At 44.8% G+C, this 25,000-nt stretch overlaps 2 protein-coding genes across 2 annotated transcripts in view; one reads left to right on the top strand and one right to left on the bottom strand.

Moving 5' to 3' along the window:
• Nucleotides 1–5,703: 5,703 nt before the first annotated feature.
• dnaja2b (DnaJ heat shock protein family (Hsp40) member A2b) lies at nt 5,704–22,737 on the bottom strand. Its single transcript, XM_030790329.1, has 9 exons — nt 22,660–22,737; nt 16,028–16,087; nt 15,474–15,700; nt 10,303–10,383; nt 9,953–10,086; nt 7,833–8,029; nt 6,964–7,108; nt 6,694–6,821; nt 5,704–6,037 (listed from the first exon to the last, which is right to left on the bottom strand). The coding sequence occupies exons 1-9, from the start codon at nt 22,735–22,737 to the stop codon at nt 5,849–5,851; spliced, it is 1,239 nt and encodes a 412-aa protein (XP_030646189.1). The 3' UTR covers nt 5,704–5,848.
• Nucleotides 22,738–24,273: 1,536 nt separating this feature from the next.
• ppp6r2b (protein phosphatase 6, regulatory subunit 2b) overlaps nt 24,274–25,000 on the top strand; it is a 27,446-nt gene continuing 26,719 nt past the window's right edge. Inside the window, exon 1 of the mRNA XM_030789842.1 lies at nt 24,274–24,341. The gene's annotated coding sequence lies outside the window, so the exon portion shown is untranslated. The remainder of the gene's footprint in view (nt 24,342–25,000) is intronic.

Here is a 25,000-nt window from a genome sequence, read left to right as displayed (position 1 = left end):
GAGTCAGTGGGGTGAATGGAAAGCTTCAGTGAGTCAGTGGGGTGAATGGAAGGCTTCAGTGAGTCAGTGGGGTGAATGGAAAGCTTCAGTGAGTCAGTGGGGTGAATGGAAAGCTTCAGTGAGTCAGTGGGGTGAATGGAAAGCTTCAGTGAGTCAGTGGGGTGAATGGAAAGCTTCAGTGAGTCAGTGGGGTGAATGGAAGGCTTCAGTGAGTGAATGGGGTGAATGTACACTCAGCCGTAAGCTGAAGAAAGAAGTGCAAAAGAATCAAAATTTAAAAACCCGAAAAAAAACCCAGTTCAGTTTCTCAAACTGTTTGAAAGAATCAGTTCAGTAAAATGAATCGAACCGCCCACCCCTAGTCTAAATGCTGAGTTGTGTGTTTGTCTAATAGGAGGTGAAGAACATTCTGGTGGAGGACCCAAAAACAGGATCAACAACCAGCGAGAGAGAAGAACACAGCACTAGTAAACATTTTACATTCTGTAAAAAACAAACGTGTGTTTGTGTATGTGTGTGTGTGTTTGTGTGTGTGTGTGTGTGTTGTTCTTTTGGAGACATTTTACAAGTTTTTTTTTTTTTTCAATATTTCTTGGTCACTATTAGAGTTAGGTGAAATAACAGAAAAATCTTCAGTTATAACAACTTTGAAAAGTCTATGGCTATCTCCTTACTTCAAGACAAATTCTGTGTATGTGTGTGTGTGTGCGCGCGCGTGTGTGTAATGTGTGTGTGCGCGCGCGTGTGTGTAATGTGTGTGTGTGTGTGTAATGTGCGTATGTGTAATGTGCGTGTGTGTATGTATGTGTGTGTGTGTGTGTAGCTCTTGTCTATGAGGATGCTCCATATCTAGAGATGTTCTGTGTGAAAGACCAAGATGACCATACAGCAGAGACAGAGACTAGACAGGAGGAGGAAAGGAGGGAGAGAGAGGAGGAGGAAAGGAGGGAGGGAGACGTAGATGAGAGGAGACTGGAGAAAGAGGAGGACAGGAGAGGAAGAGAGGAGAGAGGGAAGACTCCCCGTGGCTGTGAGAAACAGGGTTCTCTGATCGCAGTGGCGTGGAGTCAACCAGCAGAGGGCGACCAAGAACAGGTACCTGTGTGTTTGTGTGTGACTGAGTGTAAACCGCTCAGTGTGTGTGTTTCTGTTAAAAGATGTCACATGACCACTGAACTCTGGTCCCACAGGAGGAGGAAGTGGGACTCTATGCACAAGAAGACAATGGCCCTACAGACACACACTCTATAAGCCAAACACACACAGACACACACACCACAGGTCAAACACACACAGACACACACTCCACAAGTCAAACACAAAGAGACATACACACTCAGAATCATACACACAAAGACACACTCACACAGATCAATACACACAAAGAAACACACAGTCAGGTTTATGGGGACATTAACCAGGATTATAATGATTCACATATTCACACATGTACTGCCTCAGCCATCCAGTCAAGCACAGAGGATGAAGACACACCCTCAGAGCATGCATTTGCTCTGGGACAACATACATTACCACCAGCAGAACCAACACTCACACAGTCACTACAGGAGAGCTTCAACCCCGAAAAGGTAAGAGTCCCATTAGTATTCCTTCAGCTTCTCCCCAACATTCCGTCTGCCTCTCGCCAACATTCCGTCTGCCCCCCAACATTCCGTCTGCCTCTCGCCAACATTCCGTCTGCCCCCCAACATTCCGTCTGCCTCTCACCAACATTCCGTCTGCCCCCCAATATTCCGTCTGCCTCTCCCCAACATTCCGTTTTTTCTTTAATCAGGACGTTCAGGTGCAGGAGCACACACAGCCAGTACAGGCACTCAGCAGACACACACCTCTGACAGACACTGAACACACACAGCCTGGGGGCATGCACTCCACTGACGCTAAACACAGACCCACGCCTGAGGAGCTGGAGAGCAGGGCAGCCCTCTCCACACACGGCCTGTGTCAGGAACACCAACTGCAGCGTGAAAAGACCATGAAGTGTCTGGTGGACACACACAAGAGAGCAGAGCTACGCTGGCAACAAGACAGAGAGAGACAACTACTGAGAGTGAGAACACACACACACACACGTACCTGTGTACCTGCACACACATACGCATACGCATGCATGTATCTGTGTACTCTCTCTCTCTCACACACACACTCCACTGTCCATGAAGTTTGACGGAGGAAAAGTCCTCAACTCATGTTCTCAGGTACAGGAGCGACTGTCAATCATCCAGAACAGGAAGTTAGAGGAGGACCTTCTGGGCCTGACACAGGAAGACACCCTCAGACACCTGACTGATACACTCAGACAGGTAACACACACACACGCACGCACACACACACACCTGCTCTGACACCCTCCAGAGATCTACCCTTAAACACCCGTTTTTTGTAAGCACACTGTAATAACTCTAATACACTAATGAGAACCGAAGCCATGATCAAAGAGAGATTATTTAGGCAGTTATAAGCAAGAACCATACATGAGTTTAAAAACAAAACAAAAAAGAGGAAAGGTTTTGGAAACAGTCAAAATGTATCCACTTGGTCATTTGTATTTAGGCTATTTGTCAGATCTCTATGATGACACTCGGTCCATGTGATTTCTCTGCAATGTGCGCACACACACACACACACACACACACACACACACACACACCCCTAACTTGAAGTCACATCCAACCCACAGACACGTAATACACTCCAGCAAGTACCTGCATGCATGTGTAGATGCATTTGTAAATGTGTGTAAACATATGTAATTGTATGTAAGTGTGTGTAAATGTGTGTAAGCATTTGTAAATGCGTCTAATGGTAAGTATTTGTGTGTAAACGTGTGTGTGTAAACATGTGTGTGTGTAAACGTGTGTGTAACTGTGTGTGTGTAAACGTGTGTGTGTGTAAACGTGTGTGTGCGTAAACGTGTGTGTGTAAACGTGTGTGTGTAAACATGTATGTGTGTAAACGTGTGTGCGTAAACGTGTGTGTGTGTAAACGTGTGTGTGTGCTGTAGGAGGGTGAGCAGCAGAAGAAGACACTGGTTAGAGAGAAACTACAGCAGCTGAGAAGAGAGCGTTCATATGTCCTACAGACCAGACGAGAGAGGTACACACACACACACACACACACACACACATACACACACACACACACACACACACACCAGCACACACACCAGCACACACACACACCAGCACACACACACACACACCAGCATACAAACACATACACACACACACACACACACACACCAGCATATACACACACACACACACCAGCATACAAACACACACACACACACACACACACACACACACCAGCATACAAACACACACACACACACACCAACATACAAACACACACAAGCATACACACACACACAGGCATAGACACACAGACACACCAGCATACAAACACACACACAGACAAAATGTGCTAACCCTGTGTTTATCTTTGTGTTTGTCTGCAGAAACACAGCTGGATTTAAAGAACTGCTCACTCCTACTACTCAACACAGGACAGAGACTGAGGACCAATAATATACACACACGCACACTATACACACATTATACGCACATTACACACACACACACACATTGTACACACACATAGGGGTTGGGGATTTTCTGAAAAAAAAAAACACGTCATGATCTTTTTAATACACAATCACGATCTACGATCTGAACTGCTGTGCATATAAAGCCAGAGGGACTTTCTCTCCCAAATGGTGCTGTCTGCCACGGCACCAGGGGCCTCTCTGTAGCGTCAGCTGCTCTCAGAAGAGCCCCAATCTCTGAGCGACATGCTCCAATCCTTCTACATTGACAAGGTTTTATAGGGTCAATGTGGCCTCGCCTAAAGGCTTAAGTTCTGCTCTCCTTTCAAATTCAGCTCAGTCTTAGTGGGGCGTCTTCATTCTCCTAACTGTGTCATTCACAGGCTGTGCTGCCGCTAGCGTTAGGAGGTATGAAACAGAACGCTAGTTACGAATGTATCTGTGGTTCTATGAATGTATGGAACAGAACGCTAGTTACGAATGTATCTGTGGTTCTATGAATGTATGGAACAGAACGCTAGTTACGAATGTAACTGTGGTTCTATGAATGTATGGAACAGAACGCTAGTTACGAATGTAACTGTGGTTCTATGAATGTATGGAACAGAACGCTAGTTACGAATGTAACTGTGGTTCTATGAATGTATGGAACAGAACGCTAGTTACGAATGTAACTGTGGTTCTATGAATGTATGGAACAGAACGCTAGTTACGAATGTAACTGTGGTTCTATGAATGTATGGAACAGAACGCTAGTTACGAATGTATCTGTGGTTCTATGAATGTATGAAACAGAACGCTAGTTACGAATGTAACTGTGGTTCTATGAATGTATGAAACAGAACGCTAGTTACGAATGTAACTGTGGTTCTATGAATGTATGGAACAGAACGCTAGTTACGAATGTAACTGTGGTTCTATGAATGTATGAAACAGAACGCTAGTTACGAATGTAACTGTGGTTCTATGAATGTATGAAACAGAACGCTAGTTACGAATGTAACTGTGGTTCTATGAATGTATGGAACAGAACGCTAGTTACGAATGTAACTGTGGTTCTATGAATGTATGGAACAGAACGCTAGTTACGAATGTAACTGTGGTTCTATGAATGTATGGAACAGAACGCTAGTTACGAATGTAACTGTGGTTCTATGAATGCCTCCTGACCGCCAGAGTTACTTGTCACTCGGAAGATTTCTGAGGCTGTATGACGTGTGGAAACGCTATTTAGAGCATGAGGTAAGTCATACGTGACATTGATCTATGCTACGTATAACGGATAATATTCAAAGGCTATGGCGCCTCTGGTGGTCAGGAGGCATTCAAAGAACCACAGTTACACTGGTAACTAGCGTTTCCTCTCCATATGAATCCTACCAGACAAGACTCCGGAACTCCTACAGGTGCTACGCATGTAAATCTATAAATGACAATCCATGTTTAAGTACAGATATACATAAAGGTCAGACAGACATAAATACACACCAGGGTTATACAGGTGTAAATCTGTAATGATCTGTAAAGGTAAATACACATATAGCTGTAAATCTACGTGCATCTGAATTTACAATCTGTGTGCAGGTGAACAGGATTCCCCCTGTCCACACGTTACAGACGACAGAGTGATTAGCACTGACACACGCCTGTTCAGCATTCACCACGTGGTGGATGTTTTTATTGAACTTTTGGAAACTTCCACAAAGATGATCTCAGTTTCACTGAGGTTTGCTGATGTCTTTGAAGCACAGAGTGTGTTATTTGAATGCAAATGTGTTTTTATGACTAGGACTGAGAGAGTAAGAGTACAGTTACAATAATAACTTAAATTCTATACACAATATTCTCCACCTTTTCAAATACAGAGGGAGTGTTCATTTAAAAATCTACAATGGGAATGAAATGCAGATGAAAACCGTCTGTGTCGTTTGTGTTTTCTGAGACTAGAGGGCTAGGGTCCGCAGAGAGTGTGTGTGTGTGTGTGTGTGTGTGTGTGTGTGTGTAAGAGAGAGAGAGACATAGGGAGAGGGAGAGGGTGTGTGTGTGTTCTGAGAGACAGAGAGAGAGAATGTGTGTGTGTGTGTGTGTGTGTGTGTGTGAGGGAGACAGAGAGTGTGTGTGTGTGTGTGTGTGCGCATACGTGTGCATGTTTTACCAAACCATTTAAAGGTTTGTCAGTGTGTGAGTCTTTCTGATTTGGAATAGGAGTATTCCTGTCTCTGACTGGGAGTATGGGTATTCCTGTTTAGGGAGCAGCTGGAATAAGAAAGCTTCATTTCTCTATTGGTGGGCACACTGCACCCCCGGGCCGTGAGGCCCCCCCTCCTCGTCTGAGCTGTCGTTGTACACCTCCCGACGGTGACTCCCCCATGACCCGTCAGTCATGTCAAAGTCCTCCAGCTCCACCTCCTCTGCATCATCAGATATCACAGGAGTTTCCTCCCGCGCCGGCAACAGCTCCTCCAGCTCCTACACACACACATTACACACACGCATGCGCGCACACACACACATACACATTATAGACATAAACACAATATACACACATTACACACACGCACGCGCACACACACACACACACACACATTATAGACATACACACAATATACACACACGCCCACGCACACACATACACATTATAGACATACACACAATATACACACGCACGCGCACACACACACATACACATTATACACATACACACAATATATACATATTACACGCGCGCGCGCACACACACACATTATAGACATACACACAATACACACATATTACACACATTATAGACATACACACAATATACACACATTACACACGTGCGCGCACACACACACACACACACACACACACACATTACACACGTTACACACACGTGTTATATATACACACACATACATAAGAACAGAACTCAGTAGGAAACATTTGCCTATTTAAGTTGAATGTGACACACACACACACACACACGTATGTATATATATGAGATAGACAGACAGGGAGACAGATTGGTTCTGATAGTTCTTCTGAATGGGTGGAGAGACAGATAAACAGATGGAGAGACAGATAAACAGAGAGATCAATAAACATATGGAGAGACAGATAGATGAGTATATGAGAGAAAGCTTTACTCTAAGTCTCTCTGGGCTGATCCAGCTGTTCTGGGGAAACTGGACGTCAAATTTGATGAAGAGATCTCCTTTCTCAAACGGGTTTCTGTACTGGGGCATCCCTTCACCACGGACAACTCTCATGCAACCTGCACACAACGTATTCCCAATGTAACTACAACATTAATCTTCTCTCTCTAACACACATACAACCTCCACACAACATTACTGCATTAATGCTTTCTCTGACAAACACACACACACACACACATATATATATTACATGCATACCTGGTTGGATGACTTTGCCAGGTGGATATTTGATGAGTAACTGACGTCCATCAAGGTGTGTGAGACAGAACTGAAATCCACACAGCGCTTCAACCAGTTCAATCGTCTGGGTGACATAGAGGTCATTACCGTCCCTACGGAACATCTACGCACACACACACACAGACAGACACACACACACACACACACACATATACACACACACACACAAATTTTTAAACAACTGATAGTGAAAATATGATGGAGCCTGACTTATCTCTATTATCAATCACTGAGTGAGAGTGAGAGTGTGTGCGTGTGTGTGTGTATACTGTGTGTAATATGCGAGTGTGTGTGTGTATACTGTGTGTAATATGCGTGTGTGTGTGTGTATACTGTGTGTGATATGCGTGTGTGTGTGTGTATACTGTGTGTGATATGCGTGTGTGTGTGTGTATACTGTGTGTGATATGCGTGTGTGTGTGTATACTGTGTGTGATATGCGTGTGTGTGTGTATACTGTGTGTAATATGCGTGTGTGTGTGTATACTGTGTGTGATATGCGTGTGTGTGTGTATACTGTGTGTGATATGCGTGTGTGTGTATACTGTGTGTGATATGCGTGTGTGTGTGTATACTGTGTGTAATATGTGTGTGTGTGTGTGTATACTGTGTGTGATATGCGTGTGTGTATACTGTGTGTGTATACTGTGTGTGATATGCGTGTGTGTGTGTGTATACTGTGTGTGATATGCGTGTGTGTGTGCATACTGTGTGTAATATGCGTGTGTGTGTGTATACTGTGTGTAATATGCGTGTGTGTGTATACTGTGTGTAATATGCGTGTGTGTGTGTATACTGTGTGTGATATGCGTGTGTGTGTGTGTTACCTCGTGCTCTCTCTCCTGTAGTACCAGCACAATATCCCCTGGATCTGTGTTTGGTGACTGGTCTGATTCTCCACTGAACGTGATCTTCTGTCCGTGTCTCATGCCTTTGTCCACGTGAACTTCCAGAACTTTCATCTGTTTCAGTACCTTCTTACCTTCACACACCTTACAGCGATCCCGGTCACTGATCACCTCCCCTGCACCACACACACACACACACACCACATATTACACACATTATACACACACATTACACACACATACACACTACACACATTATACACACACACACACCACATATTACACACATTATACACACATACACACTACACGCATTACACACACACACACACACCACATATTACACACATTATACACACACACCACATATTACACACACACACACACACACCACATATTACACACATTATACACACACATTACACACACATACACACTACACACATTATACACACACACACACACACACTATAACACATTACTGTCGGAGGAGGAGTTTCATCATTGGAGGGAGATTTTCCTGCTACAGCCATGAGCTGTGACAGATCTACAGACCACAGAACAGCCCAGAGCAGGACAACAGACTGGAAACCCACAAAACCAGCAAACCACGAATAAAAATCAAAGTCAGGGTTAAACGATTTGGAGAAAATATCTAATTGCAATTTTTCTGACAGATACTGCGATTGTGATTTGAGATATAATTTTTTAAAGTCAAGCTTCAGTTCAGTATTCACTGTGTAATAGATTTAAAACATGAGATGGAGCATTACCACATCAGATACCATCAAAATATTAACTCTATATTCTAATGCAAGGATGAGAACGTAAAGATATTGCTTCCAACAGGTAGGCTATTTATTACATTTTTTCTTATTACAGGACTTTGTTGAATACTCGATTCTGATTGGTCAATTACGGTATTCTACGGTCTGTTATGTCTGAATGGCAGACCGCTGCTATGGATGCCGCTCTGATCATTAACGGACTTTTTTTTTTCAGCGGAAGCAGTGTAATCATTTTTGAATCAATATCTTGTATCAGATTATTGATTTCTTTAGGAGGTAGCCGCGTAAGAAGCGGGATAATGGACGGCGATCCGGTCATTATACGGAATAAACCCCGACAGGGTGATGCAAGACCCCGACGCGAATCATCCTGTCGGGTTTATTTCGCATTAATGACCGGCTCGCTGTCCATTATCCCTTACTTAACTGACCTAGACCATAGAACGACCGAACATAGAACAAATATCACAAAAGCTGTGTTAAATAAATAATGATAATTAAAAAACCAAAAACTTAAAAATTGTCCAAAGTTGCCTCTGGCTCAGCGGAAGCCATTTGTCCGAACCACGAACCTAATGTTTTCTTTGGCTTTCACGTGTTTGTTGTTGGTGGGCGTATACTTAGTCGCCTTGGGTCACTTCTGATTGGTGAGCATGACTGGTACGTGAGGAGTATGGCACTTCTGATTGGTGAGCATGACTTTCACACAAGGTGGACGGCATGAATTTGCAAAACCATTAACACGACAGTTTAAACCCTGGGTCAGACGCGCTGCATAAGTTATATCCTGAATCGCAGCCTTTGCGATTTGCCAATCGCATTGTCTTAAATCGCGATTTCGGTTTGAAATCGATTAATCGTTCAGCACTAATCACAATTACGTCCAGAAGCATCCAGCTGCACTGAGCTACAACAGCATAAACAGAGAAGAGTGAGGACAGAAAACACAGCATTTCAACAGAACTCGCAAATCCCTTTGTCGCCAATCCAGTGGCCAGAGTCTGATCAAACACCCCACCCCTCCCCCGAGCGTGCGCGCACACACACACACACTCACGCACGCGCGCGCACACACACATACACACTCACACACGCGCACACACACACACACGCACACGCACACGCACACTCACACTCACACACACACACACATTCACACGCACACACACACACACACTCACACGCACACACACACTCACACACACACTCACACACACACGCACACTCACACGCACACTCACACGCACACTCACACGCACACTCACACACACACGCACACTCACACTCACACACACGCAGAGGCTGACTCACCCTCTCCGTTACAGTCAGTGCAGACTGTCTGCATCTGTTGGACCATTCCAGGGGCCAGCTGTCTGATCATGATCCGCACTCCCCGCCCTCTACATACATTACACTTCTGCACTGCTCCAGTCTTACCTCCCTGACTGAAACAGACACACAGAGTGAGTGAGTTACCGATCAAACAGTAAGGCAGAAAGATTCTAGTTAAACTCCGGTGTTACACAAACACACACCAACTCTCTCTCTCTAACACACACACACACACACACACATGCACAAACACACTTCAGCTCTATAACTTTAACAAACACACACATACACAGCCAAACTCATACAAAAACAGTGTGTGATGTACTCACCCATTGCAGGCACTGCACAGTACGTTCTTACTGAGCTGAAGTTTGGTGGTTTTGCCGTTATAAAGATCTTCTAGTGACACTCTGTCTCACACACACACAACAGAAATGTACACATGTAATATACACTACTAACACCATATTCACCTATGCAGTTCCATCAATATACACAAACTGCCACCTGCAGGTAAGTGGTTTGAACTACAGGTACTACACTGTGCTAGGTAGAGAGTGATGGTAACACTGATTGGTGGTATGGATCAATGCATAGGATAGGAAAAGAGAAGGCACTATTTAAGGTAATAGTTGTGTATGAGGACAGTGTGTATTGTAATAGTGGTGTATGAGGACAGTGTGTATTGTAATAGTGGTGTATGAGGACAGTGTGTAGTGTAATAGTGGTGTATGACAGTGTGTATTGTAATTGTGGTGTATGAGGACAGTGTGTGTTGTAATTGTGGTGTATGAGGACAGTGTGTGTTGTAATAGTGGTGTATGAGGACAGTGTGTATTGTAATAGTGGTGTATGAGGACAGTGTGTGTTGTAATAGTGGTGTATGAGGACAGTGTGTGCTGTAATAGTGGTGTATGAGGACAGTGTGTGTTGTAATAGTGGTGTATGACAGTGTGTGTTGTAATAGTGGTGTATGACAGTGTGTGTTGTAATAGCGGTGTATGACAGTGTGTGTTGTAATAGCGGTGTATGAGGACAGTGTGTGTTGTAATAGCGGTGTATGAGGACAGTGTGTATTGTAATAGTGGTGTATGACAGTGTGTATTGTAATAGTGGTGTATGAGGACAGTGTGTGTTGTAATAGTGGTGTATGAGGACAGTGTGTATTGTAATAGTGGTGTATGTGGACAGTGTGTGTTGTAATAGCGGTGTATGACAGTGTGTATTGTAATAGTGGTGTATGAGGACAGTGTGTGTTGTAATAGCGGTGTATGACAGTGTGTATTGTAATAGTGGTGTATGAGGACAGTGTGTGTTGTAATAGTGGTGTATGACAGTGTGTAGTGTAATAGTGGTGTATGAGGACAGTGTGTATTGTAATAGTGGTGTATGAGGACAGTGTGTGTTGCAATAGTGGTGTATGAGGACAGTGTGTATTGTAATAGTGGTGTATGACAGTGTGTATTGTAATAGTGGTGTATGAGGACAGTGTGTACTGTAATAGTGGTGTATGAGGACAGTGTGTATTGTAATAGTGGTGTATGAGGACAGTGTGTATTGTAATAGCGGTGTATGACAGTGTGTATTGTAATAGCGGTGTATGAGGACAGTGTGTATTGTAATAGCGGTGTATGAGGACAGTGTGTGTTGTAATAGCGGTGTATGAGGACAGTGTGTATTGTAATAGCGGTGTATGAGGACAGTGTGTGTTGTAATAGTGGTGTATGAGGACAGTGTGTGTTGTAATAGTGGTGTATGAGGACAGTGTGTATTGTAATAGTGGTGTATGAGGACAGTGTGTATTGTAATAGTGGTGTATGAGGACAGTGTGTATTGTAATAGTGGTGTATGAGGACAGTGTGTGTTGTAATAGCGGTGTATGAGGACAGTGTGTGTTGTAATAGCGGTGTATGAGGACAGTGTGTGTTGTAATAGCGGTGTATGAGGACAGTGTGTGTTGTAATAGTTGTGTATGAGGACAGTGTGTGTTGTAATAGCGGTGTATGAGGACAGTGTGTATTGTAATAGTGGTGTATGAGGACAGTGTGTGTTGTAATAGCGGTGTATGAGGACAGTGTGTGTTGTAATAGTGGTGTATGAGGACAGTGTGTGTTGTAATAGTGGTGTATGAGGACAGTGTGTATTGTAATAGTGGTGTATGAGGACAGTGTGTATTGTAATAGTGGTGTATGACAGTGTGTATTGTAATAGTGGTGTATGAGGACAGTGTGTATTGTAATAGCGGTGTATGACAGTGTGTGTTGTAATAGCGGTGTATGAGGACAGTGTGTGTTGTAATAGCGGTGTATGAGGACAGTGTGTATTGTAATAGTGGTGTATGACAGTGTGTATTGTAATAGTGGTGTATGAGGACAGTGTGTGTTGTAATAGTGGTGTATGAGGACAGTGTGTATTGTAATAGTGGTGTATGTGGACAGTGTGTGTTGTAATAGCGGTGTATGACAGTGTGTATTGTAATAGTGGTGTATGAGGACAGTGTGTGTTGTAATAGCGGTGTATGACAGTGTGTATTGTAATAGTGGTGTATGAGGACAGTGTGTGTTGTAATAGTGGTGTATGACAGTGTGTAGTGTAATAGTGGTGTATGAGGACAGTGTGTATTGTAATAGTGGTGTATGAGGACAGTGTGTGTTGCAATAGTGGTGTATGAGGACAGTGTGTATTGTAATAGTGGTGTATGACAGTGTGTATTGTAATAGTGGTGTATGAGGACAGTGTGTATTGTAATAGTGGTGTATGAGGACAGTGTGTATTGTAATAGCGGTGTATGACAGTGTGTATTGTAATAGCGGTGTATGAGGACAGTGTGTATTGTAATAGCGGTGTATGAGGACAGTGTGTGTTGTAATAGCGGTGTATGAGGACAGTGTGTATTGTAATAGCGGTGTATGAGGACAGTGTGTGTTGTAATAGTGGTGTATGAGGACAGTGTGTGTTGTAATAGTGGTGTATGAGGACAGTGTGTATTGTAATAGTGGTGTATGAGGACAGTGTGTATTGTAATAGTGGTGTATGAGGACAGTGTGTATTGTAATAGTGGTGTATGAGGACAGTGTGTGTTGTAATAGCGGTGTATGAGGACAGTGTGTGTTGTAATAGTGGTGTATGAGGACAGTGTGTGTTGTAATAGCGGTGTATGAGGACAGTGTGTATTGTAATAGTGGTGTATGAGGACAGTGTGTATTGTAATAGTGGTGTATGAGGACAGTGTGTGTTGTAATAGCGGTGTATGAGGACAGTGTGTGTTGTAATAGCGGTGTATGAGGACAGTGTGTGTTGTAATAGTGGTGTATGAGGACAGTGTGTATTGTAATAGTGGTGTATGAGGACAGTGTGTGTTGTAATAGTGGTGTATGAGGACAGTGTGTATTGTAATAGTGGTGTATGACAGTGTGTATTGTAATAGTGGTGTATGAGGACAGTGTGTATTGTAATAGCGGTGTATGACAGTGTGTATTGTAATAGTGGTGTATGAGGACAGTGTGTATTGTAATAGTGGTGTATGAGGACAGTGTGTGTTGTAATAGTGGTGTATGAGGACAGTGTGTGTTGTAATAGTGGTGTATGAGGACAGTGTGTATTGTAATAGTGGTGTATGAGGACAGTGTGTAGTGTAATAGTGGTGTATGAGGACAGTGTGTGTTGTAATAGTGGTGTATGAGGACAGTGTGTGTTGTAATAGTGGTGTATGAGGACAGTGTGTATTGTAATAGTGGTGTATGAGGACAGTGTGTATTGTAATAGTGGTGTATGACAGTGTGTATTGTAATAGTGGTGTATGAGGACAGTGTGTGTTGTAATGGTGGTGTATGAGGACAGTGTGTGTTGTAATAGTTGTGTATGAGGACAGTGTGTATTGTAATAGTTGTGTATGAGGACAGTGTGTGTTGTAGTAGTGGTGTATGAAGACAGTGTGTGTTGTAATAGCGGTGTATGAGGACAGTGTGTGTTGTAATAGTGGTGTATGAGGACAGTGTGTATTGTAATAGTGGTGTATGACAGTGTGTATTGTAATAGTTGTGTATGAGGACAGTGTGTGTTGTAATAGTGGTGTATGAGGACAGTGTGTGTTGTAATAGTGGTGTATGAGGACAGTGTGTATTGTAATAGTGGTGTATGAGGACAGTGTGTGTTGTAATAGTGGTGTATGAGGACAGTGTGTGTTGTAATAGTGGTGTATGAGGACAGTGTGTGTTGTAATAGTGGTGTATGAGGACAGTGTGTGTTGTAATAGTGGTTTATGAGGACAGTGTGTATTGTAATAGTGGTGTATGACAGTGTGTATTGTAATAGTTGTGTATGAGGACAGTGTGTGTTGTAATAGTGGTGTATGAGGACAGTGTGTGTTGTAATAGTGGTGTATGAGGACAGTGTGTGTTGTAATAGTGGTGTATGAGGACAGTGTGTGTTGTAATAGTGGTGTATGACAGTGTGTATTGTAATAGTGGTGTATGAGGACAGTGTGTATTGTAATAGTGGTGTATGACAGTGTGTATTGTAATAGTGGTGCATGAGGACAGTGTGTGTTGTAATAGTGGTGTATGAGGACAGTGTGTATTGTAATAGTGGTGTATGAGGACAGTGTGTAGTGTAATAGTGGTGTATGAGGACAGTGTGTGTTGTAATAGTGGTGTATGAGGACAGTGTGTGTTGTAATAGTGGTGTATGAGGACAGTGTGTATTGTAATAGTGGTGTATGAGGACAGTGTGTATTGTAATAGTGGTGTATGACAGTGTGTGTTGTAATAGTGGTGTATGAGGACAGTGTGTGTTGTAATAGTGGTGTATGAGGACAGTGTGTGTTGTAATAGTGGTGTATGAGGACAGTGTGTGTTGTAATAGTGGTGTATGAGGACAGTGTGTGCTGTAATAGTGGTGTATGAGGACAGTGTGTGTTGTAATAGTGGTGTATGAGGACAGTGTGTGTTGTAATAGTGGTGTATGACAGTGTGTATTGTAATAGTGGTGTATGAGGACAGTGTGTGTTGTAATAGTGGTGTATGAGGACAATGTGTGTTGTAATAGTGGTGTATGAGGACAGTGTGTATTGTAATAGTGGTGTATGAGGACAGTGTGTGTTGTAATAGTGGTGTATGAGGACAGTGTGTGTTGTAATAGTGGTGTATGAGGACAGTGTGTGTTGTAATAGTGGTGTATGACAGTGTGTATTGTAATAGTGGTGTATGAGGACAGTGTGTATTGTAATAGTGGTGTATGAGGACAGTGTGTGCTGTAATAGTGGTGTATGAGGACAGTGTGTGTTGTAATAGTGGTGTATGAGGACAGTGGTTGGAGTAAAGAACCCAAATAAGGACTTAAGAGACAATCTCAGATTGTTATCAGAGGGAAAATGATTTCTCACACAGACTAGTACTATGACTGCTGTTGTTGTTGTTGCTGTTATCAGAAACAGCTGCAGTGGTTTTATCATACCCCTGTGTTTCACTGATGCACATCTCCAGTTTCCTGACTGACTCACTTCAGTGGATGCACCATGTCCTCTCCTCGCCGTCTGCCACCATTTTGGCTCCTGCCCTGGCCACCCATAAACCCAAACAGTCCTCCACCAAAGATGTGTGAGAAAATGTCCTCCATTCCGGCTCCACCGCCTCCACCCTCTCGTAAACCCTGCTCTCCATACCGATCGTACAGCTCCTTTTTCTCTGGGTTCGTCAGAACCTCGTAGGCAAAGCTGATTTCTTTAAACTACAAGCACACACACGTACACACACACACACACAACCACAGAGACACACACATAGCCAGAAAAAAACACTACAAATCCTGTTTTGTTTGTTGTAAACCTGTGGGTGTGTAAAGCCCTCTGAGACAGTAAACAGTGATACTGGGCTTTAAATAAACTTGAACTTACAAATCACTCACACTCATTGACTGACTGACTGACTGTGTGTGTGTGTGTAACCTGCCTGTTTTACTGCACAGTTCAATAGTTAAACACTGTTAAGGAATGAATCCTCATTACTATCATTATAACCCTAACCCTAATTTATAATATGTTAAAAGTGCCCTTACCTTGTCTCCAGCATTAGGGTTTTTGTCTGGATGATACTCCTTTGCTAATTTACGGTACGCCTGTGGGAAAATTAAACTCCATTTAGTGCCGACATGTAATGCATCATGTCTTACTGAAAGAGAAGACAGTCTGCAGGTCTGCTCTCTGAACATCACTGCCGGTGAGGATGGTGACAGCTCTTCCTTGACTGCAGGGCCTTTAGGGAGGTGTGTGTGCCCTAACCTGCTCTGAGTTAACTAACACACAGTTTTCACTAAACCCGCTTTCTGGAATACCCCCAGGTTTGCTGCCTGGGTGAGGCCAGCAGGGAGTGAACAGGAACACTGCCTTGTGGCAAAACAATAAAATTGCATACAACAGGAATTAAGTTGTTGGAGTCCCATAGGCATTAGATAATTACTGTAGGGCCAATGAAAACTTATAAAAACAACAACAATAATAATAATAATAAATCATTTAATCATTAGGCTACAAGCATAGAATTGGCATGAGCAGGGGCAGCAGGCAGACAGAGAGTCAGAGAGTCGGGTCTCAGCTCCAGTCTGCAGCCCTCTCCTCTGTGAACCCACCTACCACTCAATGCTGGGACCTGTGATATAGCCAACTGCTGGCCATCCTAAATTAACATGAAGAATATTAGTGTTAATACCCTTTCACTTTACTTTAGAGGGCCTGTTTTGTATGTGACACATATAAGTTAATTATCTCAGAAATATGAAGCTATGCATCCTGATGAAGTGAACAGCACAGAACCCAGGTACATGACTGATAAATATTTATACATCTGATATGTCACTGTGTTTGTGATGTCTGAGGTAAACGGCATTCCCTGTGCTAATATACCAGTGCAGTGTCATTTTCAAAGAATGTATCCTTTCAGGGAGGTAGGAGCATGGATCCTGACATCACCAGGGCCAATGGGAAAGCAGGGAGACAATGACAGTGCACAGGAAAGATACAGCAATGATGTAAACAGCTGGAGAGCCATATCACTCTGATCCTACATTTACTGATATTCAGAGAACATCAAACGGAGTCCTGTGTTTTAATGAGGGCTGGTACACCCTGTTTCCCTGGCCTCACCAAAGCCCATTGCTGGGAGGTGTGTTATATTTTCAGTGCTTTAATATGAGCTTTAACAATGTGGGGACCCGAACCTGGGCAAGAAGATCCGGTCTTGCCTTTTTGTCTAAAGGATTCAGATAGTGGAAGGGTGCATTGCATGGCTGAGACAACATCAGTAGAGAAAAGCCCACGGTGATGCACTGACTGCTAATGCCTAACTAGGCTTTCCACAGCCACACATACAGTGAAGGCAGGGCTCCAGACTAACTTTTTACATTGGTTGCACTAGTGTACCCAAAACTTTTCACTGCAGCATTACCTTTTTTGTCAGTTTCTATACACATTGGTAATTTCTGAACACGTTATGTAAATGACTGTAAAGAGGGCTAGAGGTGCAGGGTACAGGACGCTTTTCTTGGAGACATTGTGCTTTTTTTAGCATTTCAATTCGGAACACTGATGCTCCCAGCGATGCTTCGGCCGCACCCTTTGCAATTAAATGCAAAGCATAATATTGGCCGTTTTATCATATCTGAGCCACTGAAATTGGACAAGCCATTCTTTGTGAAAGGCAGATATTCTGGCCTTTTTGTATGCAGTAAGCTCTGGCTCGGAGTCAGAAGGGGCCACCTCCGCTGTAGACGTCAGGATTAGGCATCTTACCGGGGACAGTGGGGACAGGTGGTGGAGTGGTACCGATGATGTGGGGTCTGGGCTGGGCCTTTCAGGGCCGGGGACAGGTGGTGGAGCGGTCCCTATGATGTGGGGTCTGGGCTGGGCCCTTCAGGGCCGGGGACAGTGGGGACAGGTGGTGGAGCGGTACCGATGATGTGGGGTCTGGGCTGGGCCCTTCAGGGCCGGGGACAGTGGGGACAGGTGGTGGAGCGGTACCTATGATGTGGGGTCTGGGCTGGGCCCTTCAGGGCCGGAGACAGTCGGGACAGTTGGTGAAGCGGTACCTATGATGTGGGGTCTGGGCTGGGCCCTTCAGGGCCGGGGACAGTGGGGACAGGTGGTGGAGCGGTACCTATGATGTGGGGTCTGGGCTGGGCCCTTCAGGGCCGGGGACAGTGGGGACAGGTGGTGGAGCGGTCCCTATGATGTGGGGTCTGGGCTGGGCTCTTCAGGGCCGGGGACAGTGGGGACAGGTGGTGGAGTGGTACTGATGATGTGGGGTCTGGGCTGAGCCTCTCAGGGCCAGGGACAGTGGGGACAGGTGGTGGAGTGGTACCGATGATGTGGGGTCTGGGCTGGGCCTTTCAGGGCCGGGGACAGGTGGTGGAGCGGTACCTATGATGTGGGGTCTGGGCTGGGCCCTTCAGGGCCGAGGACAGTGGGGACAGGTGGTGGAGCGGTACTGATGATGTGGGGTCTGGGCTGGGCCCTTCAGGGCCGGGGACAGTGGGGACAGGTGGTGGAGCGGTACCTATGATGTGGGGTCTGGGCTGGGCCCTTCAGGGCCGGGGACAGTGGGGACAGGTGGTGAAGCGGTACCTATGATGTGGGGTCTGGGCTGGGCCCTTCAGGGCCGGGGACAGTGGGGACAGGTGGTGGAGCGGTACCTATGATGTGGGGTCTGGGCTGGGCCCTTCAGGGCCGGGGACAGTGGGGACAGGTGGTGGAGCGGTACCTATGATGTGGGGTCTGGGCTGGGCCCTTCAGGGCCGGGGACAGTGGGGACAGGTGGTGGAGCGGTACCTATGATGTGGGGTCTGGGCTGGGCCCTTCAGGGCCGGGGACAGTGGGGACAGGTGGTGGAGCGGTCCCTATGATGTGGGGTCTGGGCTGGGCTCTTCAGGGCCGGGGACAGTGGGGACAGGTGGTGGAGCGGTCCCTATGATGTGGGGTCTGGGCTGGGCTCTTCAGGGCCGGGGGCAGTGGGGACAGGTGGTGGAGCGGTACCTATGATGTGGGGTCTGGGCTGGGCCCTTCAGGGCCGGGGACAGGTGGTGGAGTGGTACCTATGATGTGGGGTCTGGGCTGGGCCCTTCAGGGCCGGGGACAGGTGGTGGAGTGGTACCTATGATGTGGGGTCTGGGCTGGGCCCTTCAGGGCCGGGGACAGGTGGTGGAGTGGTACCTATGATGTGGGGTCTGGGCTGGGCCCTTCAGGGCCGGGGACAGGTGGTGGAGTGGTACCTATGATGTGGGGTCTGGGCTGGGCCTCTCAGGGCCGGGGACAGGTGTAACGGTCACCGCAGCATTTCTCTTGATGAAAAAACAATCAATAGTTCTCTTCATTTTCAATTACTGTTATGTTTTAAGGTTGTGATGTTTTGAGCAGGAGCACAGGGCACGCTTTCACACATACACACATGCCTTATTTTTTTCCCCACCCGCATTCAGCAAAGAAGAATATCAGGGTCAGAGCCAATCAGAGGCAGTGTAGGGGGCGGGTCTTCGCACAGTGCAGGTGGGAAAAAAAATAGCGCTACAGGTATACACACACAGACAGACCTGCTAATGTCAGGCTCACCGACGCGACCAAAGAAGATGTTTAGTTGCACTTGACAGATTTTTGGTTGCAAGTGGGACCAAAATGATTACGCTCTGGAGCCATGGACGGGAATTTTTAAAACAACTGTCAAGTTTCTTGGCAAAACTGACCAAATTCTTGCTGACTCGTTAACACAGTCGTGGCTATCAGTCCACGGTGCCAAAACCACTTTCTGACATGTTTGGCAAGAAAAGACCTTGAAAAAGCAAACAGGTCTACAGTAATTCTGCAGTGGGCAATAATAATTGATGGCATCCAAGATGTCTGTGAAAAAGCAAGAATCGGTGAGTCTAAGATTTTGTCGATCATGATCTCATGCCTGGTGAGGTGTTTATTGTCCTAAATGAGGTTGTAAGAACACCTGGAGAGGAAACTGCCATGGTGCCAGCTTTAGTCTTCAGACTAAATCTCCCATGTCCGGAGGTCTGACATATGATGAGGTCTGACATATGATGAGGTCTGACATATGATGCGGCTGCCAAAGTGGCAGGTAAATCTGGAGCTGAACCTTGCATTAAATCCTTATGCAACAGTCTCATGCTTTGTGTCTGTGCCCTGTGGAGCGCACTCCGATAAAAAACAGTATGTGTTACCACTTCCTTGAATCAAGATTCACTGTAGTGAGTTCACAAACTGGCCCCTCTCAGCAACCAGTCAGGCAAGATCACTGAGGGCAAAAGTTTCTCTCACAGATACAGCACACTGAACCCCACTAAATACAGAGACCAAGCCATCTGTGGAGTTCTCAGTCAGTGTTCCAGTGGGTTCGCCAGCTCCATCTGACACAGGCACAAAGACCAGCCGTTTGCCAGACAGGTTCCTCCAAAGGACAGTCAAGTCTCAGGGCTCCTGCTGGCTGTAATGACACTGGAGTGTCTGAGTAAATTACTACAAACACAAACAACGGCAGCCCCTATGTCAAAATCACTCCCTGACTGAAACCAGCAAAGGTCCCAAAAGGTATAGGCCTAAGGCTGGGGACATGGTTGACTCCATAGGTACTGAGCTGACCCAAATGCCACACACTTAAGACAACTACCAATAAGACGCACTGGAAAGGCAGGTCAGCCCACCACAGAGTCCCCTGCAGACTTCCACAGAGCTGGGATCCACAGAGCACTACTTTGCACTCGCAGTTTTCTTAGAGGTTTTATCAGACAGACTTGCAAGTTCTTGGGAAACAGGAACATTCTGTTGACCTGGGGGAGCCAATGAGATAACAGATCAGAATCCAGAGCTCAACAAGGAGAACCTGAAAGTGCAACTGAAGATAAAGAACAGTTTCAAGCCCAGTAATGAAGCTGCTCATATCCTGCAGTCGTTGGTCGTTTCTGTGTCTTATAAAGAACCTGAGAAAAGTTTTGGAGCACTAAGACACAAAACTGTTTGGAACTCACCAGCATCAGTGCCTCCAAAACAGTACTTACTGAACACTTTTACAGGTCCCCACAAGGAACTAAATCTACTTTAACAGTGGCTCAGTGTGTGTGAGTGCTAAAACATATGCATGTGTTGACAGACTATTACAACAGACATACATACCTGTACTGCCTGTTAATATTTTAACAAGATCATATAAATATGACAGATGAACATTGTGAAGAGAGGACAGAGACACAGAGGGCAGGCTAACAGTCACAGTTCACATGATAAGACAGAGAAAAGTGTAGGACATAAGACACGTATGACTATAAAGAGTGGTACTGTTCTACATAAACCTGACAGGTTTTATGCTGTGTAATAGCAGATCACTCAACAACATTTAGAATATGATCAAAACTCTGTGATGCATTCCAGGGATTCCTGGTGCCTGAAACATCTATCCTACTGTAGGCAAGACCACAGCATCTGTTGTTATGTGAAACTGCATTACAACCTGAGGTTTACCATTCCCAACCCACTCACGTGTCCTCACCAAATTCCTAACCAAGCCTTCATCTCTGGACTGTGTGATGATGGGACACACCAAAGATAACCCATATGACTCCAGCAGAAACTATTACACACCACTGCTGTCCAGCGGGCACCAGTGAGCGTTCTCTGCTGGAAGCCACTGGAATTTTCAACAGCTCATGTTTGTTTGATGACAATAGCCTATACCCAGCGGTTTCTGAGTGGTTCAGCAGGACAGCGAAAATCTTTGGAAGTTGTATATCTCTGATGAAGATTAAGCCTGGTCCAAAGCTAAAACAAAACCGCAATTTAACTCTCCAAAGAAATGCAATTTATTTCAAGAACGGGAGAAAATATTTTCCAAGGCACAAACTCTAATGAGGCTAAGCATATGCTGACAAACCCACTGACGGTCGTCGCTTTACCAAATCCATGTTACGTTCCTAGTCTGAAGTGTTAACATTTACACTGGGGTTACGCGAGACAATATTCAAAATAACGAATGAATTAAAGCGAACTGCCCCATTTTTGTGTTGTAAGGTATTAAATGGCTCATTTTGGCGTAGTGGAGTTTGTTATATTTTTGTATATGTTACAAGCTGTATACTAAAATATAAAATAAAAAATGTTTGCTGGTTTGCATAAACATTACCTGCAACTCTTAATAGGAGTTTGACATAATGAAGGCAAGTACATGGTAAGTTGAACACTATTTTCTTCCTAATTGTATTAATGTAGGTAGCGGACCACAAAACAACTGTAAATGACGTTTTGGCTAACCCTGTCTGGTCCATGCTCACGAGCTTGGCTAACTCGCCTGCCCGTTCATTTCCATGCATTGTTAGCTTAGCAAAGCTATCCTATCCATCTCTATTCACTGTTAGCTTTACATAGCTCCCGCATAGAGATGCTGGCATAAAAGCGTGACACGCCGGCTGGCTGACATCATTTAACACAAACAAAATGATGTTTCTAGCGGATGACTTGGTCTTACAGGGTTCCCAAGTCCCCGCAAAATATGGGAATTTTCACGAAAACCGCAACATTGCTCTATTTTTACAAAGGCCAACTGACAATGAATGGCAGCCAAAGGGCAGGCTGCTGTCTAAACAAACACAAGACTCGTAATTGTTCCAGTAACGTTGCCACATTGCTGTCGGAAAACCCCGTTTGTTACCTTTTTCAGTTCATTTTCAGAGGCTGACGGTGACACTCCAAGAATGTCGTATAGTTTAGTATCTGCGACGCTAGCCATATCGCTACCGTTACACCAGCGAACCCGTTGCTTCCAACCGGAGTACAACCAGGCGAAAAAACGGTCTGATACGTCATACGCAATGCGTCAACCCCTATCCCGGTCACCGAGGAATCCCACTGTCAGCTGATTACTTGGTTACTCTCCGCTTCGAACCGCCGCTCTGGGATCAGCTTCACCCAACACTCCTTTTAGTCTTGATCGTTATGACAATACCATCAACACTGATTTCAGGTTAACTGCGCAAAGTACCTGTACCCAGGTAACCTACGGTTTCCTCTGGGACTAGCGCGGAGTGGGTGTGTATGTGTGTGTGTGTGTGTCCTTGGTTTACCTCTGCAGAAACAACACTGTATTCTCTCTGACATTCCAAAAGCCTAATCTTTCTGTTCTTTAACATTCTTTACCGAGCATAGCATAACATACGTACACGCACGTCACATAGGTTACGTATTGCACAGGTAGCATACGCCTCTTACATAAACACTTAAGCACCATGCCGGTGTTCTGACAAGTTAAGGATATAACGCACAGCTGCAGTGTCCTCCGCTTTAACCGCGACTACACGACACGAATGACATATTACTCCTCAGGGGTTGCACATATGGACAAACGGGACGCTGGAATGGGGAAAGGTCTTGACTGCGTTTCCCTCTCCAGCTTTTGTCACGCCACACTTCCACTGGTTCCACTGATCTCTGTGCGATCCTGCGCACTGCCAAGCTTCTGACCAGATGATGTTACAGTCTAGACTCCATCCGCCAAAGAAACCCATGAAAATAACCAGTTTAAAAAACTCAGTCCTGGTTATATGGCTCGTCAAAAATGCAGTGCGTTTATGCTGGTCAAATGAGGTGTTTCATGTTGCTTATATTATGCTGGTTATATGAGGTGGTTTATTGGTTTGGATATTTACTTACCAGTTGTGAGTTAAAGGCTACATGATCTCGTATGTCATGAGCCAAACATATGAATTCATTTTCTGTTCAGTAATGTTCTGAAAGTCTGCTACCCAAGCCATGTCGATTGTACTGTTAATGGAAATTAAAATCCTTATTAAAATAACCCATGAAATCCTGATTATTCTGTGTAACGTTTAAAGTGTTTCTTTTGTTCAGTCTGATTCAGTCTGAGGAGTTTGATGTATTAAAGCGACAGTGCCGTTGACCTTCACTGGAAACGAATGTTTGTGTGGTCAAATAGGCTATAATAAACTAAGCTTGCAGCAAATAAATTATGCACGCACGCACGCGCGCGCATACACACACTCACAGAGACAGAGAGAGAGTGAGTGTGTGTGCGTGCGTGTTTGAGAGAGAGAGAGAGAGAGAGAGAGTATTTGCGTCCCGAAGTGCCTGCGCACACTCGTGACAGAGTCCGCCATTTTGCCTGAAAATACAACAAAAATCATTTTTTACGGCTTTCTGTCTTCAGGACACCGCTCATTAGGCAGGTGATACTGTAATATTTGAGTCCAAGGGAGAGAGGCTCTGTGTAAATTATTCCGCTGGGGCAGACAGCAATGCTTTCTCATTCAGATAGACAGTCCGTTAGCTCTGGCTGATAAAAATTGAACTGATCTTCCTGGAGCTTCAGTGAGGGAGGTAAGTTATGATGCGCTTAGAATTTATTATGTTCCCTGGAAACCTATTATTAAACCTCCAGCTCACCCTCATACTGTGTATGAGCTGTCAGCGTAACTGTCTTTCAGTTATTTAGCGAGCCAGCTGTACCAAGCTGTGCAACTCACTTGTGACACAGGCCAATATCTCGCGTGATCCTGCTATTTTGTGAGCAACAGAAAAACATATGCATTGTTATTGCGTAACATTAACGTAGCTACTATATTTATGGAATCGAATTTCAGTATCGATAATTCTGAGTGACCTGATGACGTTTCTGCAGCTGTAGAGGCGTATCCCAAATTCCCCGTAAAAAAAACAAAAACAAAAACAAAAAACAAACAGACAAATAAAACGTTTGTTAATAAAGACTGAGGGAAATGTCATGCGATTTTAAGAATTCAGTGAAGACAGCCCTTTGCATGACTTCGGTTGAATAGAGAGTCTATGTTTCAACCATCGTAGGCTTCCTACACTTTCGTCTGCCTTTCACTTATGTTTAACCCGTTGACATTGAGCATGACAAGCCAACTAAAAAGGCAAAGGCCGCTATTTCCCTCCGATTACGGGATCCGCGGGGAAGAACGTGCCTTTTCTGCTTTGACAGTTGAGAGGTTATTCTTCTATTATAAATGCCTCGT

Source organism: Chanos chanos, chromosome 13 (assembly GCF_902362185.1).
Source record: "Chanos chanos chromosome 13, fChaCha1.1, whole genome shotgun sequence".
NCBI classification, from domain to species: domain Eukaryota; kingdom Metazoa; phylum Chordata; class Actinopteri; order Gonorynchiformes; family Chanidae; genus Chanos; species Chanos chanos.
The sequence above is the reverse complement of the archived record's forward strand: the minus strand, read 5'-3'. Positions and strand labels throughout refer to the sequence as shown.

Excerpts from the sequence above, each read along its gene's own strand:
- dnaja2b (XM_030790329.1), bottom strand. The coding sequence starts at position 22,737 with ATGGCTAGCGTCGCAGATACTAAACTATACGACATTCTTGGAGTGTCA. Across the intron at positions 8,030-9,952 it reads CACTGACTGTAACGGAGAGG|GGGAGGTGATCAGTGACCGG; the intron begins GTGAGTCAGCCT and ends TGTGTGGTGCAG. Across the intron at positions 6,038-6,693 it reads TCAGCCCAGAGAGACTTAGA|GAGCTGGAGGAGCTGTTGCC; the intron begins GTAAAGCTTTCT and ends GTGTGTGTGTAG.